This window comes from Platichthys flesus, chromosome 10 (genome assembly GCF_949316205.1).
Source record: "Platichthys flesus chromosome 10, fPlaFle2.1, whole genome shotgun sequence".
In the NCBI taxonomy this organism is placed as follows: domain Eukaryota; kingdom Metazoa; phylum Chordata; class Actinopteri; order Pleuronectiformes; family Pleuronectidae; genus Platichthys; species Platichthys flesus.
In genome coordinates, this window is record NC_084954.1 from 15,572,648 (window position 1) to 15,590,964 (window position 18,317).

Sequence of the window (18,317 nt, forward strand, 5' to 3'; positions counted from 1 at the left end):
CCCACCCCGCAGTGTGGGCTCGGGTCTGTGCGGAGTCATGAGAGTGTTTGTAAACAACTCAGTCGGAAGGTAACTTCCGATCCTCGCTGGCATCCTCAACACTGCTCAGCTCGGGCGTGACGACTCAGAGACCTGTCGTGTAGACGCGTAGTGTGTTCTTCTACTCAAGTGCATCTGTGCTGCGATGGTAAATGACTTGAGAATTGTTGGCTTCTGGGTTAGCTGGCTAACTAGCTAACAAGCTTACAACATTAGCCTGTCGTTAGCCGGGCAACGCTAACCTGCCCACAGTCAGTCAGCCGACAGCAGTGGTTCATGGGCGAGCTAACGCGTTAGCATTTCGCTCGCCAGACGGCTAGTTAGCTTTACGACGTGCCTTTGTTGAGCCAGCAGTCAGCGAAGCTCCTGATAACGATGACAGCTTTAAGTAAATACAGCTACAGCATGTGATAGTACTGCCAGTCAACAGCTATTGACTGTCAGTACTATCACATGCTAGCAGCTATTTCGCAAGCGCGTTTGCCTGTGTGCCCTGGCTTATGTTGTGGGTAAACATGTGCTGACAATAACACTGGGCAGGTTGTAGTGACCTATACGTGGTCAGGTATACTATATTGTTATGAACTTATATTACAACGTGACTCAGTTGTTTTCAGTCACTCCTTTTTGTATTTGCCTGTATTGTAAACATAATTTGTGTAATCCTCATGTTGTGTGTCTCAAGTGTCAAATTACAGCGAGTGTCTGTGTGTGTTTTGGTAGGAGCAGCAAACTGGAGTCGAACCAATCCCCACACACATCACTGAGTGTCGACACATCATCCGAAGGGTCCCTGCTCCTGGGATATGGAGGATGTTTGAAGTCAACATTTCTTGTTGTCTTTAAGTCGACTGGAGGACACAACCGTGACACCAGCGATTAATACACAGCCGTCGGAGAAATAGGAGCCTTTGGGTTTGCGGAGCCTCTGAATCTCTTTCATTGCCTGAGTACTGTACACCTGTTAAGTTCAAGATGCCGTGGCCCTTTTCGGAGTCCATCAAGAAGCGAGCCTGCAGGTACCTCCTGCACCGCTACCTTGGCAACTTCCTGCAGGAGAAGCTGAGCTTGGATCAGCTCAGTTTGGACCTCTATCAAGGCACTGGAACACTTGCCCAAGTGCCATTGGATAAATGGGTATGTGTGGAGTGAAAATACCTCAGGCAAATTCATTTGATGTTAATGTAGAATCTGCTTGGATGGAGAGAAGCTTCAGCATTGTTATGTCTTGTTCTTCAGTCTCTCAATGAGCTCCTAGAGACGGCAGACGCCCCCTTTGAAGTGATCGCCGGGTTCATCCAGACAATTTCTCTAACGGTTCCATGGGCTGCCCTGCTACAGGAAAACTGTGCGCTAGAGGTCAAGGGTTTGGAGATGGTGCTCAGACCCAGGCCGAGAGTGGGTAAGGTCACCACAACACTATCTGTGCAAAAAGGGTTGAAAAAACAGTTTGTTATGTTCTCGCCTGAGAAATAGGCGATCGTTCATTTTACTGAAAAGCAAATGCTTTTTTATCACCACAGCATCTGGCACTGAGCCCATGTACTGGTCCAGTTTCATGACGAGCAGCATGCAGCTCGCCAAAGAATGTCTGAGCCAGAAACTCACTGATGATATGGGAGAGAGCTTCCAGCCTTTTGAGGGATTAGAGAAGTTTGCAGAAACAATAGAGACAGGTAATGTGATCATAACACTAGCAACATTTTAAGATATGTACTTGTTTTGCATGAATTTAAAGCAAATTTTCTCGCTTGCAGTTCTGAGGAGGGTCAAAGTGACATTTGTAGACACTGTCCTCAGAGTCGAACACATTCCGGAAAATTCTAAAACTGGAATTGCTCTTGAGATACGAATTAACAAGTAAGTTTGCATGGTCACTCGGACAACGGTTGACTAAACATAATATTTGAAAAAAAATCAACACAAAACAGTTGAATCCTGATAAAATTCAATATACCACATTAATTTCCTCTCTTAAATCCTTAACTTGAATCAGCTACAAAGGGAATGATGTTACTGAGGAGGAAACATAGAGACAATTATTTAAGCTTTTATTATTCAAAGGGGCTGCATCTAAAAATAGTTAAACATGTTCTGTTGTTGCTTTCAGGATTGTTTACTGTGATGAGACGGGCGAGGAGAGCTCGAGTGTGAATGTGCATCAGCCGACTACATTTGCACATAAAAACCTGCAGATGGAAGGCATCACCATATTTTGGGATGAATTTTCTGACGTGTCTCGAGCTGGATGTAAATCATCACCAACTCCAACGGTTGGTGTAGCGAGTCTTCGAAATAGGATAACAGCTAAAAGAGTTGTATGCATAAGTCCTAATTTGAAAAATGGCTCTTTTATTTTATAGGAAACTGAGCCAAAGCTCTCCCCCAGCTGGAATCCCAAAATAATATGTGAGCCTCATCCGCAGTTCACAGAGCCTGTATCCTCCACAAAACCATTTGAACCTGTGCAGGTTGGGAGCCTTGATGGCAAAATTGAGTTGTCCCTCACTCTGAAAAACAATATAGCTATGCCTGGAGCAAAGGTAAATTGAACAATTTTTTAATTACAACATTAAAAAAAATGTCCCTGAGTTTATATCAGTATAATGCACATTGGTTAAAGACAGTAATGAGGCTGCCTTCCTTTTCAGCTGGATGTTGTCGGACATATAGAAACATTAATTTTCCTGCTGTCCCCACGGCAAGTTCATCTTCTCCTGGACCTGTTCGGTGCGTTCTCTGGTGGAAGTGAGCACCCATCTGTTGATAGATAATTTGGATCAAACTGGGTAAAAGTATTACAACTGAGTTAAAGAAATGGAGCAAACCATGTGTTTCTTGCTCTTTGTGCGAAGGTGCACAGGAATGGGCTAAGGACAGAAAGAGTCGACCGATGCAGCAGGAAGATGAGTACCGGCTCCACATGGAACTGAACCGCTGTCTGAAGAAGGAAACTGTTGTGCCAGGAGCAGACCCCGACCTCGTTGAGAGTCAGACCACCAGAACTGTGTCAAGTCGAGGTCAGACTGAAGCACCATCATCCAACCCCATCATTTCTTACAAGCCAGATGTCATGCGTGCATCTGTCTAATGAAAATGGTCCTTTCCTTTATTTTCTGGTTGCTGATGTAGATGATGTGTTCTTCTCCATGGCCGACATGGACATGTCTCACAGTTTGTCGTCCCTCCCTCCTCTGGGAGAACCACCCACCGTTGACTTGGATTTGTCACTTAACAGCAACTACTCTGCCTCCCCAGTAGAGTCTCCCTCTAGAAACCCAACAGTGAGTCTTAAAGTCAAACGGACGCAAAAATATGAAGAGAAATTGATTTAAATTATATGTGTTGTAGCTTGTGTGGTGAGAATATTTTACTGAAATGTGAGTTGCTGTTCTACTATAATCTTTCATCATATCTGCGTTTGTAGGCTCTGTGGGATGATTACATGGATGTACCGCGACACAGAGAGAAGCAGGCCAATGAAACACTCGTCTACTCACGGGATTCACAGCTCCCTCAAAAATTGCTCAGACTGGCCTGTAAGTATAGCAATATAACTTAATTTTAAAACATATTTTACTCAAGTAACCATTAAATACTAGTCCAACTTATCTCCCTGGCTAGTTTCTAAAATAGTATCTGTATGTATTTGATCTGCCACTGTTTTATATAAGGCCATCCATCCAAAGCCCATGGTGATGAGTCCAGGCCAGAGCTGGTGCTGAGGCTGACACTTAGCAGCCTGGCTATCTCTGTCCTCCACATCGACCCGCTGCCACCACCAGATGCTGCCCCTAGGCCCCTTGGCCCCATGGCTGCACACTTCTTCAGCATGGTGGGCCAGCTCTCGCCCACTGCTTTCCTTCAGTCTCGGACAGTGTTTAATCAGGCTTGTCCTCATGATCACCTCAGGTACACTTCATTTTCACTAATTCCTCTTAAGCAAGGTCAGGTTCATGATCTGAACTTGTGAAAATCTGTCTGACCTGGGCTTAATTCTGCAGGTTTGTGGGCCAGGGCCTGAAGATAAACTATGAGCACAGTCAGGGATCCAACTTACGGACCTTCAGCACTGACGTCTCTCTAAACCAGATGGAATTCCTGGAGTGTCTCTTCCCATCGGAGGGTGTCATTGGTGGCTCCCAAAAAGGAATGCAGTACACTGAGGTAAGAGTTTCAAGCCGTTTGCACTGCACTGAACTTTAGTTGGTTATACATTTGCATTTTCTCTCATTTGCAGCTGGCTTGATGTTAGTAGTGTTTCTCACTGTTTTCTCTGTCACAACTCAGCTCCTGACATTCGACACCACAGTCAGTGCGGATGCACCGCTAACTACCTGCCTTCACCTGCTTTACAAACAGGCTGAGCGCAGGGGCCCTCAGGTAACATTGTTTGTTAGTCTAATATGAAAGCACACTAACACAACACAACATAAATGCAGAAAAAGGATCTGTGGGTCTTCATGCGTTCACTCAGTCAGGCCTTTTGTCCTCTGCGCAGGGCGGCCAGGTTCGCTTTAGCACCATTCCCCGGAAAGCTGAGATCCTGGTGGAGCTGGGACCGGTGCGATCTGAGCTGGACATCAGCATCGTAGACCGGCTCAACTCGCTGCTACAACCTCAGAAGCTGGTCACTACAGAGATGATGGCCTCCCATATGTATACATCTTATAATAAACATGTCAGCTTGGTAAGGCCCTCCCAGAAACTAATAATCAAAGATGAAAATTACTTTTAGAAATATGAAAACGTTAAGTATAAAAATATATTTATATCCTCTACAACACTATATAATCTACATCTTTGTGTTTCAAAACTAATTCCACAGCACAAGGCCTTCACAGAAGTTTTCCTCGATGACAGCCACACCCCAACCAACTGTCAGGTATCACTGACTGTAAATGCCCCATTGCTCGGCCTTGCAGTCCGATTTCCCATCCCCGACCTGCGCTCAGATCAGGAGAGGGGCGCCTGGTTCAAGAAGTCCCTGCAGAAGGAAGTACTTTACTTGGAGTTTGAAGACCTGGAAGTAAAAACAGAGTTCATGGGTGGGAGCTCACCTGACCAAACAAAAATGGAGCTCACTTTTAGAGAACTCATAGGTACGTGCGCCAACGAAGGAAAATGTTTCCAAACTGCGCTTTAAAGATTTTTTTCTAATGGAGCAACTTCTCCTCAAGTTCTGTGTTTTTTTCTCTATTTCAACAGGGAAGTTCCAGGAGGAGCCAGATCAACCAGCTGCCCGATTCCTCAGGGTGTCCCACACCATGGACGGAAACATGACATCATCTGAAAGCGTTAAGTTTGACTGGCCGAGGTGCGTTCACCCACCCAAACCATTCTCAAACGAATATGTCCATATAGGGCAATCTTTCATCAGTGTTTATTTTCTCTGAGCAGGGTTGTGCTGAAGATGAACCCTACGGCGGTCCACTCAATCCTTGAGCGTGTGACAGCTGAGGATGACGAGGGGGCTGAGGATCATTCTCTTGGGGAGGAAGAGGAGGAAGGGGCTGCTCATTCACTGAAGGATGTGTGTGACTTTGGGAAACCAGAGCCATCACCATTCTCTTCACGTAGGGTCATGTATGAGAATGAGGAGGTGGGTCATGGCTAAAAGGCCACAATAATCCAAGAGTGAAATGTATGTGTCGTCAAATTTGTTTGTGCTGAAGTGCAAGTGAATGAGTTTTTTTTGACAGCATTGACCCATTTTGCCCTCTGCATTAAGGCTAGCCTCTAGTTGATGTATTCAAATATTTTTGACTAATGCATCATTATGTAAAGAAGAGACACGAGTAGTGCTTTGCATACGTGACCTGTTGACAGAGCAGGTTGTGATCAGCTCATGTTTACAAGTTTTGTTTTATATTTTTAAATTCCAGATGGTCATTCCTGGTGATGTTGGTGAGATGACAGAGTTTCAGGAAAAAACCATGAACAACTCTCGCTTCATCCTTGAGTGTTGTCTCCCCAATGTGCAGTTGGTGCTGCCCAGCAAGACGTTTTATGAAAAACTACACAACAGGTACGGATTTTATCAAAGTAAATTAAATGACAGGGTGGCAATAAGAGCACAGCTGAACAAAGTTAAATATAAGGTTTGTCATGAAAAGAAAGTTAGGTTAACTCTGGGATATCCTGCAGGCTAGTAAAGGATCTGACATTTACACCTTTTTACATCTATAAACCTTTTATAGTAGCGGAAAATGTATTATCTGTTGATCGGAAGTGATTTGAAGCCAAGTTTATGTCCAGTGATTTTAGTTCCTCTGTAAGACACTTCTAATAAGGCAATCTTAATTTGTTCCATGTCCAAAATGTTCTAGGATAAATAATGACCTGCTTCTCTGGGAGCCCACTGCTCCCTCTCCAGTGGAGACCGTTGAGAGCATGCCATATGGCGTTAGCCTCTCTGTCGCCAGTCAATTGATCAACACTTACTCCAAGGACAGCTTCAGCCAGTTCCGCTCTACCGGACCCGAGGGTGAGGCTGCAAAAACATTTCACATGATTTTACAGACTTTCAGTACTGCGGTAAAAGTTTGTGGTATGAGGTCATGTTTTAATCATTGATAGACATGCTCTGTGTTGTGCTTTTAGAGGACACCAGCGGCTCAGAGGAGGAGAACATGCACTATTACTCTCCTGCCTCTGACATGGGCCTCAGGTCTCGTAAGAAGAAAAAGCCCAAAGCTCAGAGCAAGACGTCGCAGAGTTTGTTTTCCGTCATCCTCAGTGTCAATCATGGCTTGGTGTCTCTACAAACTAATTCTAAGGTAAGATCCCGTTCATTTTTAAATATCTCACTTTTTCCACAGGTGTAAGTCAGTGAGTTTTCATCTTCTTTTTCCAGAGGGAAGATAAAACTGTGCTAAAAAACAAACATGGCGAGTTCTGGCTGGAGGTGAAGAACGCTGTGCTGTTCAGTGTCACGCAGTATGAGGGATATAAAGACCAACACTACATCTGCTTCCACACAAGTAGCATTTGCATGTATCATCAAGGTAAACTATGCTTGTCTTCACATATGTTATTGCGAATTAATAATGTGTCATTAAAATGCACACAAAAATACTGTAATCTGGTTTCATCTCTGTTGTCTCATCGATCCCAGGACTTATGGATGGTGGAGCCGCTGTCTCAGACATCAAGTTGCCGTGCAGGACGCATCCCCATTGGCTTGAGCCAACTATCTACCAATCAGAGACCTCACCTGAGAGATCCTCAACACCCTCAGAGGGTATTGGACTGGAGTCCCGCAGCATGGTGTCTGTCGCTGTCAAAATCTCGTCACAGAGTGCAGAGCGCAACGTCAAGGTGGAGCATCAAATCACTCACTGTGTTTTTGTTATGAAGACACCATTCTTACTTTATCACTTTCAAAAATCCAGGCATAATTCGACTCATATTTTACGCGTTGAAGATATAAAGTGAGCCAGTATTTCACAAGGCGGGATAAAAAAAAAATATTGGAGAAAAATTGATAAAAAATTAATTACAAAGTTGTGTAACACAGTTTTTCGTCTGTTTGGTCTTTTTTTGTCAGTATGTGAGACTGTCATGGCCACATTTGCCCTGTAGATAGAGCTATACTCACAATGAATGCTTTTTCTGGATCTACTCTTGTGCATAAATCCTGAACTGCCATAGTAGGAATTACAAAGGATGTCTGCCCCATCATGTTGTGCTGGGAACCACCAGAAAAAGTTACAAATGGATTATTGATTTATTCCCAAAACATAAAATTTAGTCCAGCGTCACACAATTTAGGCAGAACCGGTGTTTAAGGTGTATCGGTCAGCTTTTTTGAGGTTTGCCGCTGACTGTGGTTATGTGTGTGTGTGTGTGTGTGTGTGTGTGTGTGTGTGTGTGTGTGTGTGTGTGTGCGTGTGCGTGTGCGTGTGTGTGTGTGTGTGCGTGTGTGTGTGTTCATTCAGGAGTTTCTTGTTGCTGTCGGAGTGAGAGGAGCAACCCTTCAGCACAGAGTTGTCCCTCTCAGTCTGGGCTGGAACGACCAGGTAAGAAAAAAATCTCTAACTATTACACACCTCTTTTATTCTCTCACATTCACATGCAATGTTCAGACATCTGTGATCTTATTGCCAACAGATTGCTGACTTCCTGAATATTTCCGATGAGCCCGTGTTGGGTTACGCTCCTCCAGCGTCTGTCACCACCCTACATCTACATCTATGGAGCTGCTCTTTAGATTACAGGTGAAGAACGCCTCAAAACTCCAACTCATTTCAAAGTCACGAGTTAATCCATTTATTCTCATGTGGGATGTGTTTTTCTCTTGACAGGCCCCTTTACCTGCCGCTCAGGTCACTGCTGATTATCGAGACTTTCAGCATCTCCAGCAGCCTCTCTTTAGACCACTCCTCTTCAACACTCAGGTATTAGACAGTCTCCTGGTTATGTCACGAGTACGAAGTTGAGAGATGTACATGAAGCTGAGTTTTAGACAGATTTGCTGTTATTTTCAGGATCATTCTGGACGAAGCTGCTCTGTTCCTCTCAGACAAGAGTAATGCAGTCTCTGTTAATCTCGCACGTGGTAAGTTATCTTCAGTGATGATCGGGAAAAACAATTTGATTTGTTTCAAATGCAGTTTTGTCCAGTGTTTTCTGTTGGTTTTTGTGACAGACTATGTCCAAGTGGTCGACATGGGAACACTGGAGCTGAGGATTTCAGCTGTCAAACCTGGAGTGGATGGAAAATTGGTTAGAGTTGTCCGTATCTCAATGGCCTCAAACATTTCAGACGTTGTCTCATGAAAAAGGATCAGTAATTTGTGTATATTTTCCTCGTATGTTGGTTGACAGGTGGAGCCGAGATTTGAGCTGCGCTGCTCCAGTGACGCCATCCACATCCGAACGTGTTCAGATTCCTGCGCCGCCCTCATGAACCTCATCCAGTATGTTGCCAGCTATGGAGACTTGCTGCCAACCGCAGAACCAGAGGCAAAGCATGGCAGCACTACTCATAGATCCAAGGTCAGCTCAACAGAGCCACTAATTATGACACAGTATTACATAATTAAAATACCATTCAAATCCCTACCAGACATGTTTGCTTAGTCTGAGCATATTTTTGAATAGGCGGAGTTTCCCAGCCGGCCCCCGTCTCAGACCATTCTGCTTGCTGAAACTGAGCAGCAGATCTTGCAGGATCTGATGAGTGAGGCGATGGAGGAGACTGATGGGCAGCATACACCTGGGATACAGCAGAATGGTGAGGTCTTGGCTCAGCAGAATTGTAAATTACTGTGTCCATGAGATGTTGTAACGTTTCACACATCTGCAGGTGCACTGGAGGAGCGATATGATGACCACGACCCGCCTCGCTCAGACTTGTTCCTGTTCCCAGATGAGAGTGGGAATTTGAATCAGAATCCCAGCCCCACTTACCCCATGCTTCACTCTCCTCTCATCACTCCTGTCCCGAGCCTTGCCCAAGAGACGGATGACTTTTGTATCCTGGAAACACCTGGTTCCAGAGGAGAGGTTTGAATATATTCTCTCACACGGCTTTAGCCCAGTTTCAACACAGTGATTGACTGTTTTTTTTTAAGTTTATGTTGTCTCACTGTGAAAAATTTGTTTCAGGATCGTGATCAGGAGCCAGTGGTAAAGCAGCTTACCTCAAACCCAGTGGAAATTAAACAAGATCACTTCAGCCAGCCTCTGTATGGGGCCGATCCCAGTCGCGGAGCCGTGAACTTTCCCATCCCAGAGGTGCGCTACCTCATCAAAGAGATCTCTGTCATCTGGCACCTTTATGGTGGGAAAGACTTCGGGAGTCCGACTTTCTCAGCGTCTCCTGCTAGAAGCCGCGGGTAAGCTATATAATATTGCCAAAAATGTTTGAAAGTGCTCAAGGGGAAATGGAATGTTTAATTTGTATCCTTCTCTCTGCCTTGTAGGTCTACACCTCATAACTCCCCCTCTCAAACTCCAGTCAGACAGGCCAGTGCTCCAGGTCGGGCAGGAGGTGGAAAAGGAAGGAACCCTGATGTCCTGATGGAGATTCAGCTCAGCAAGGTAAAGTTATTCCACAATTTACCGACCATATAAATGACATGTGTCATTTCTTTGTTTACCACCTTTTCTTTTACCTCAGGTGAGATTTCAACATGAGGTATACCCACAGGCCCAGGTGGCTTCTGGGTCGGCAGGGGATCAGCCAGTCTCTCGGCAGGTGTTTGTCGTACAGGACCTGGAAATTCGAGACCGACTGGCAACTTCACAGATGAATAAGTTCCTCTACTTGTACTCAAGCAAAGAAATGCCCCGCAAGGCCCATTCTAACATGGTGAGTAAGGCAACATGTTCACATTAACCCAGTCAAGGGTTGACCTGGTGTAATGTCTTGTGTGCATTTCCTCTCAGTTGACAGTTAAAGCACTGCACATGTGTCCGGAGTCGGGCCAGGCTCCTCAGGAGTGCTGTCTGCGTGTTTCCCTGATGCCTCTTCGTCTCAATATTGATCAGGTACAAGAATCACATACGGATCATTTTTCCTGTGGCGAACAGCATCTTCAGTAACATTTATATATATTTATGTGACATTCCTGTTGTTTGTTTGAAGGACGCACTATTCTTCTTGAAGGACTTCTTTACAAGTCTTGCCACTGAAGTTGAGTTTTTCTCACCACCTGCTCAAGAAGGTAAAACAGATCATCCACGCACACACACTCGTTGTAAACCATACTTTCTACTAATAGCTGCTTGTGTTGTCTTGTTTTGCAGCGTTCTGTGTTTCCACAAAGAAATCCTCTGCCCCCGAGATCTCCTGCAGCTTCTCCAAGCTCGCTGGCAACAGCCAGGACCCGGCACCGATCATTTCAGTGCCTGCACAGAGACGTTTGAGCCACAATGGGTTTTCCACATCTGGGAGGGAAGAGGTCACTGACAATGAATCTCTTTCTTTCAAAGACCAGCCCATCTTCTTTAGGTCAGTGTTTAAAGAAAACAAATAATGGAACTATTAGGGAAAAGTTTCTGTATTTGATCAAATCTCTTTCTTATAAGGGAGTTCCGATTTACCTCCGAGGTTCCCATTCGCTTGGATTACCATGGGAAACATGTTTCAATGGAGCAGGTACAATGTCTCAGAGAACTTTGCATTGACTCCTCATTAGGTTATTAGTGATATGTGAATAACTCGATATCTGCTTTGTTTCAGGGAACATTTGCAGGAATCATTATCGGGTTGACACAATTGAACTGTTCAGAGCTGAAACTGAGGCAGTTGTGCTACAGACAAGGGTACTTGTATCACAGTAACATATCAGATGTCTTTCAGAACACCATCATATGTTATATGTCAAGTATTTTAATTCACTATTCACAAATAACATGTGTTTTTCCAATACTCGTCTGTCTTTCAGACTGTTAGGTGTAGATAAGCTGTTTTCCTATGCAATAAACGAATGGCTGAATGACATAAGGAAGAACCAGCTTCCAGGTCTGCTGGGTGGTGTCGGACCAATTCACTCACTGGTACAGTTGGGTGAGTACAGCATGTGATCTTAATCTGGTTATAATGGTTATAATTTGTAGACACATATGTTCAGAATGTACATGGTTAGGTATAAAGCAATAAGTAAAACCAGTATTAACTGGCATCCAGACAGGCACTAAACTATGCCCACTTTCTTGTGAGCCCATGTGGGAATTCAATGAATGTCAACTTTGAAAGACATTGAGATTCACGGGCTATTGACAATAAGGCAGGTTTAGATGTGCTGTCAACAAATCACATGATTTCCACAGTAGAATGTACACGGCCTGTCCTGCCTCTGCGTGCTCTACATTGGCAGAGCCCCTCACGTGAATGTTTCGGGCTTTATCCTGTTGTGAACACATCTGACATCTTCTGCTTTTTTCATATGTAAAAGGAAAACTCCCGATCTAATTTATCTGACAGTTTCCCGAGTTCATATCTTAAAACGCCTTTTCAGTGATATTAAGCTTCTCCAGCTAAACCTGGTCCCACACTTAACATATACAATTTGATTCCCTTTTTTTTGCCAGACTAAGTACTAGTTTGATTCTTTGAAGCCGGGACAAAATGTAATCCATGATTCCATCGATAAGCTGCTGTGAATGTCATGGACAGTTTATGAGTTTACTTATCCAGGTGTATCTCTCAGCTGTTGTGTTTCACTGTTCTTAAGATGATTGTTTTGTTCAGTTCAGGGATTCAGGGACTTGGTCTGGCTCCCGATCGAGCAGTACAGGAAGGACGGCCGGATAGTTCGCGGGTTTCAGCGTGGCACCGCCTCCTTTGGAACCTCCACCGCTATGGCTGCTCTGGAGCTCACCAACAGGATGGTGCGGACCATTCAGGTAAACAGGCCGCTCCACTGCCACAAAACAGTTGGTATTAACAGTTTTTCCCACTGATTCTGTCATGGTCACTATCAGTGTTGTGACTATGAAAGATGGCTCTTTTGTCGATTTGTTTGAGAGAGGATAGGCTGAGTGAATCAATATGTACAGCTCCAAAGTGAACAGGTTTTCTACTGATCTGAATTTTCAGCCTTGAAAAATATTTAATATTTTAAGATATATCATACTAGATCTTAAATAGTCATTTTGTTCATTCTCATTCGCTCTTTAAAATGTGTTTTTATTTTCTTTAAGAGAAATGTTTTTGCACCGTGGGTCGTTCATAATGTCTCTGTGTAGTTCTTTCTCAACAATACAGATATTAATACGCTGTAATAAAAGTACAAACAAGACCAACGTGGAACTGATAACTGATCATCTGCACACACACCCTGGTCAGAGGGTCATTTTCTACTCAACTACTTTACCTAATCTTGAATTTTATGGGGTAGTGGTCTTGCATTTTGCTTTTTGAGATCTGTAGAAACCCTTAACGGTACACAACACTACATTAAGAGATCTTTATGTTATTATGAGAAATGTAAAAAATACTTTTGATTAATTGTGAAAGTGTGGGGGACGTCTACAGTCCACATTTTAATTAATGGGAATTAAAGGGAAATCCTGATTCATTTCCATTAAGAAACAAAGATATTCACAGTTTGGTCTGGTTTTCAGGCAGCAGCAGAGACGGCCTATGACATGGTTTCTCCAGTGCCTGATGAGAGGGACTCAAAGAGGATAAAACGGTTCTCTCATTACGGACTGTCCCATCAGCCTGTGGACCTGAGAGAAGGTGTGGCCAAAGCCTACACGGTGGTAAAAGAGGTAAATGAACCTGAACCTGAAATGAATATTCCTACTGTAGTGACATCAATGGAAAGAAACGCTGTTGTTGATGTGTATTGAGCAGAGACTGTATATTAAGATGGATGACATGACAGCTCCCCCAAAGTGAAGCCAGAGGTGGACCAAACTGAAAAGTCAAAATATTTGTTAAATACATTTTAGGTAGGTCACACTGATGTATGTTCAAGTTTATTTGGTTTTAATAAACATTTTCAATGCTATAAAAACAGGGTGAAATGTTATGATTGACAGCTGATACTGCCTCTTGGTTGAGTGAGTGTATCAGCACGACCTCGTTACCACGGCTTCACTCTCCAGGCTTCTTTTCTGAACATCAGGAGGAAGAGGAGACTCCATCGTCCATCTTTATTTGCAGTTCATGGTATTAAGTCTGTTGTTTCCATCTACAGGGGATCACGGACACTGCACTGACCATCTACGACACGGCCACCCGGGAGCACGAGCAGCGTGGGATGACGGGGGCAGTGGGTGGAGTTCTCCGCCAGCTGCCGCCAGCTGTAGTCAAGCCTCTCATTATGGCCACCGAGGCCACCTCCAACGTTTTGGGTGGGATGAGGAATCAGATTCACCCCGACGCTCGCCAGGAGGAATCGCAGAAGTGGAGGCAGGGCGAGGAGTGATTCTCGTTGCCGCATCGCACCTGAAAACCATGACTGTGCACAAGCGAGGGCTGACAAACGGAGACTTGGAGACTTTCCTCAGATTAAGAGGAACATCACAGAGGCTCATCACAGCCCCGGTGTAAATAAACACACTGTTCATCTCGTGGCATTATGAGCTTGTGTCAGCTTACCAGTTCCCTCACAGTGCCTTCATGGTTGTCAGCATAGTCCAACTGTGTGTCCAGTCAAAGGGATGTCTGAAGAATGATTCATTTGTGAGCCACATTGTCTCTATGTGGATAATGATCTGTTGTAGATTAGACAATGGCATTTTAGATATGAACTCATGAAACGCTGTTGTCTCACGAAGTGCAACCATTTGCTTCATTCCCCAACGGCTTTGTTTACAGGTCCTGTGTGTGGTTACGTTCGCTCACTCGGTGTCGACAAACACTAATATTGTAGGTGTAATGACTCTTAATTTATATAACATGTACTGTATGTGGGCCCTGTTATTTACTGTAAATAGTCCCGATGTGTAACATTTCATGCAAATACAAGATGACAAATCTGACTGAATGTGTTTTAAGTGACTTGAAGGTTTACTTGCCCAAATGAATGATGTAGGAGAGGATTTACCAAATTAGTGATGAAGTTTCACAATTTTATTTTGAGCTGTGATCAAATTTTCACACAATATGCTGTCCTGAGAAGCTGCTTTCAACATTCAATAACAGATTTAAACGATTTATTTCCTGTCTGCTGCTCACATATTCAAATTGTAGACACAGTCTTTTAAAAGGAGCAACGTCGACTTAAGATGTTCAAGCCGAGTCCTAATGTCCTGCTCAAAATCTTTTCTTCCAGTGTCTTTTTGAATACTAGTATTTGACGTGAAATGTCGTGTTGCAGATATTTGATTTGCTAATTTTTGTGTTTATGTGCAAAGAATATTTCTTGTACATATGTGTACAGTTGATTCTTGAATTTGTATTAAAAGCATGAAAGGGAATTAAAAAACAGTTGCCACATTGCAGTGTGGTTGTTGTGCCTTGTTTTTAGGCCTCTGTCACGGCAACAGCCTTTGACCAGAGGCATCATGTTTTCAGCTGTCTGTCTGTACACACGTCCCATTCTTCTGAGCATGACAAATAATGATCGGGATCTAGTGAATTTAAATGTGGTTTTATAAGGGGAATGTTGGTGGACGTGTGCTTTACTGAGTGACATTAACGTAATGGGACTAATAGCCATTTGACAACAAAAATGTAAAATGTCAATAGATCTTCTGTTTGTTTTCGATGAAAATATCTGTTCATTTCTTCTTTATGTTCAATAACATAGCTCTTGCCTCTATTCTGAAAAGCATGCAGCGTTTTGGTGAACTTTATTTTGAAATACGTAGCCAGTTAATTCGGAAGTTGTTACTGTTGGCATGGCAACAGCATGTTTTACGACAATGTGTAGCTTTTCTCTTTCATCAGCTGTCAAACGAGTTAAGACCACAGACTACATATAAAGTTGAAAGCTTATATAAAAGGAAGATGGAGGACGTCACTGCTGGTCTGAACAGTTTGACCACTGACCCTGGATTCACCGAGGATGAGAAGACGGTAATACACCTGCGTGCACGCGCGGCTGGACTGACGTTTAGCGGTTGCGCGCACGCTCTGTACCTGTGTAAACTCGTCCGTTCACTGAGGTGATTTAAAACAACTCCAAGTATTAACAGTTCATTTAAAATTCATTAAAAGTTGCTGTTGTAAATCAGTGATACTGTTCCTTGTGGGCGTGTCCTCAGAGGACACTGGGAACAGTGTCCACAAGGGGCCTCTGCTATGACACCTGCAGCAGGAGATGGTGACCTCTCTGTGGGGATACTGGGAGCAGGTCACCTGGGTAAACAGCTAGTCCTCTCCCTCCTGGAAATGACCGACATCACACCATCACATATCAAGGTTTCCACCAGAAGACCTAAATCTGCAGGTATATACACCAACATTAACATGAAGTCTGAGCAGCACTGTGAACAGGTCTGTGGTCTGAAGCAGAGAAACTTGCATTAAATGAACCAGTGTAAAGACGTTGGTTTATGTTGCCTGATAAATACTAATACATTTTTTTATTTTCTTCTCTGCAAGTGAAAATGTACTATACAAATAACAAATGTTCTGGAGAGTAATGGAGTAATGGAAAGATAGATAAATAGATAGATAGATAGGTAGGTAGATAGATAGACAGATGGATACTCAAATTGACAAAAATATAAAAGCAACTTTTAAGTAAGGCTGTCAAATATATGTAGTAAAGTAGAAAATACAATTGTTTTCTCTGAAATGTGTATCAAATACAGCATAGAATGACACAGAAACACACACACAATAATTTGTCCATTTTCTTCCTGTGCTTAGTTTCTCATGGTTATGAACAGGTACATAATTAATATAGGATTGGCCTAGGGGGTAGAGTGGTTGTTCTCCAACAAGAAGGTTGCCGGTTCAATCCCCACTCTTCCCTTTCTGCATGGTGAAGATTCCTTGGCAAGATACTGAACCCCTAAAATTGGCAGGACCATAACCACCTATTAACTGCACTATATCTTACACTGTGTCTTTTTAAAAATGAAAAAATAAAATGTAATGAAATTTAATGAATTCTGCGCAGTCCGCTTCTGCAGAGGAGGTAAATTCATCTTAATCTTTAATTAGATTTAAAAAATTACAGAAAATAAATGTAAAGTAAATTTTCCCCACTTTCAAATTTTCAGCAATTTTTGGAAAGAATTTGAGCATGTTAAAGCCCCCAAAAAGCCAATCCATTTGCCTGAAAAATAATAATAATTATCCTTACTCTCTGTCAGTGCCTGTCAGGGCCTGTCAGTGCTCGGGCCCTAAATATTGAATAAAAATGGAAGGAATTTGATAAGTAATTAAATTATTAATTTTATGCATACAAATATGTATGTTGAACTAAAAAGTTTAAATGAGTCTAACCGAGTTTAAATTCAAACTGAAAAAGTATTGCTTATATTGTTATGCTTACACTGTTCTTATATACCTGTGTGTGTGTCTGTCGCACAGCCCAAAATTTCTGTCAGCGCCCCTGAATGCATGCAATCTATCTTTTTTGTTGCTTTTGTGTTTCAGTGGAATTTGTCCCTACCGGTGTCGAGTGTTTCTTCGACAATCGCCGACTGGCAGCATGGGCAGACGTCCTGTTCCTCTGCTGTCTGCCCTCTCACCTCCCCAGAGTCTGTGGCCATCTCCGCTCTTATCTGTCAAAACACTGCCTGGTGTACAGCTTCATCTCTGCTGTGCCTGTCACCAGGTGCCACCACATTCACGCACATATACAGCTTATTTTAGATTTTAGAATTCTAAGTATTTTAAGTGAACGCATCCCTTCTGTGAGTTTCTTCTTCAGATTGGCTGAGCTTCTCGGACACGACTTCATTCTGAAACCGCAGTATGAGTTTGTGGGTGGTGACGCTGCAGACGTGTGGCTCTCCTGCTCGTCTCTGTCCATGGCTTTGAAAGATCCTTCACTGATAGAGGCATCGTGTCCTCTCACCGTGAGCGGTACATCATGCCGACTGAGTGTAAACTTTGAACTTGTCATGTTACATGACATAATTGATGTCCCTCTCACCTGTTGATCTGGCTTGTGACTCCCTATAGATGGGATTTCTCTGAGCGAGAACTGGCTGTGTGCAGTGTTGTGCAGCCTGCTGAACATCTGCACCTCTGCTGGTCTGAGATCCAGTGACGCTCTCTCCCAGATAAACAGACTCTTTGAGGGGACATGTACGAACGTCGTGCATTTAACCCCGAGCAGTTTCATCGGTTCTTCTCATGCATCCTCCCTCCGCGAAGATGAGTGAGTACAATACTGCATTGCTACAGAATGCTGCTCGTGTGCCACATCAGAAAGAATAATAATTCAAACACAAATTTCAATGACAATTATGATTTTATTTGTTGTACTCCTTTAAGGCCTTTTCCCTGGATTTCTCTCACTGATGCTCAGACCAAGGAGACACCACTGCTGAAGTTTCTGTTAAGTAATGAATGTGTGCAGCAGTGCGTCTCTGCAGCGTATAAATCCCTGCTGCTGACACCAGGAACTTTACACACTCACACTTTAAAGCAAATCTTATATTCTCCATCACAGCTTGAAGACTGTGTCCCTCATGTCACACCAAAAGTTGAGAAAATTGTACTGTAATATGCGAGAATACACTTGAATAAAAGGTGCTCTGTAATATGTTTTATTTTTGGAGGACTATTTTTTAGAAGATTGTGTGTCTGCCCTGCTCTTGTAAACACGATATCACATGAACGCCTTGAGAGAATTTCATCACAATTGGTAAACATTCCCTTGGACTTATGAATTCATTAGAGTTTGGAT

The 18,317-nt window shown here is 43.3% G+C and overlaps 2 protein-coding genes across 4 annotated transcripts; both read left to right on the forward strand.

Annotated features, from left to right (window-relative positions):
- The first annotated feature begins 13 nt into the window (after positions 1-13).
- On the forward strand, positions 14-14,944 carry atg2b (autophagy related 2B). 3 transcript variants are annotated; one of them, XM_062397889.1, is made up of 43 exons: positions 14-69; positions 763-1,176; positions 1,279-1,441; positions 1,563-1,715; positions 1,797-1,899; positions 2,150-2,312; positions 2,403-2,582; positions 2,691-2,787; positions 2,895-3,059; positions 3,172-3,323; positions 3,467-3,578; positions 3,714-3,951; positions 4,044-4,206; positions 4,330-4,422; positions 4,541-4,729; positions 4,868-5,141; positions 5,248-5,356; positions 5,440-5,641; positions 5,925-6,067; positions 6,369-6,526; positions 6,643-6,818; positions 6,896-7,046; positions 7,157-7,359; positions 7,980-8,060; positions 8,152-8,258; positions 8,346-8,438; positions 8,529-8,599; positions 8,690-8,766; positions 8,869-9,039; positions 9,145-9,277; positions 9,350-9,549; positions 9,652-9,881; positions 9,969-10,086; positions 10,166-10,357; positions 10,435-10,536; positions 10,634-10,712; positions 10,795-10,999; positions 11,077-11,146; positions 11,231-11,313; positions 11,436-11,557; positions 12,242-12,396; positions 13,117-13,266; positions 13,698-14,944. In XM_062397889.1, exons 2-43 carry the CDS (start codon positions 1,015-1,017, stop codon positions 13,926-13,928), a joined length of 6,219 nt encoding a protein of 2,072 aa, XP_062253873.1. In that variant the 5' UTR covers positions 14-69; positions 763-1,014; the 3' UTR covers positions 13,929-14,944. The 3 variants fall into 3 exon arrangements, with proteins under 3 accessions (XP_062253873.1, XP_062253872.1, XP_062253874.1); XM_062397888.1 differs by having other exon boundaries at positions 46-187; XM_062397890.1 differs by having other exon boundaries at positions 46-187; positions 2,691-2,769.
- Positions 14,945-15,332: 388 nt separating this feature from the next.
- On the forward strand, positions 15,333-18,134 carry noxred1 (NADP-dependent oxidoreductase domain containing 1). Its single transcript, XM_062397504.1, has 6 exons — positions 15,333-15,612; positions 15,712-15,896; positions 17,057-17,237; positions 17,334-17,488; positions 17,588-17,786; positions 17,903-18,134. Exons 1-6 carry the CDS (start codon positions 15,455-15,457, stop codon positions 18,132-18,134), a joined length of 1,110 nt encoding a protein of 369 aa, XP_062253488.1. The 5' UTR covers positions 15,333-15,454.
- The last annotated feature ends 183 nt before the right edge of the window (positions 18,135-18,317 follow it).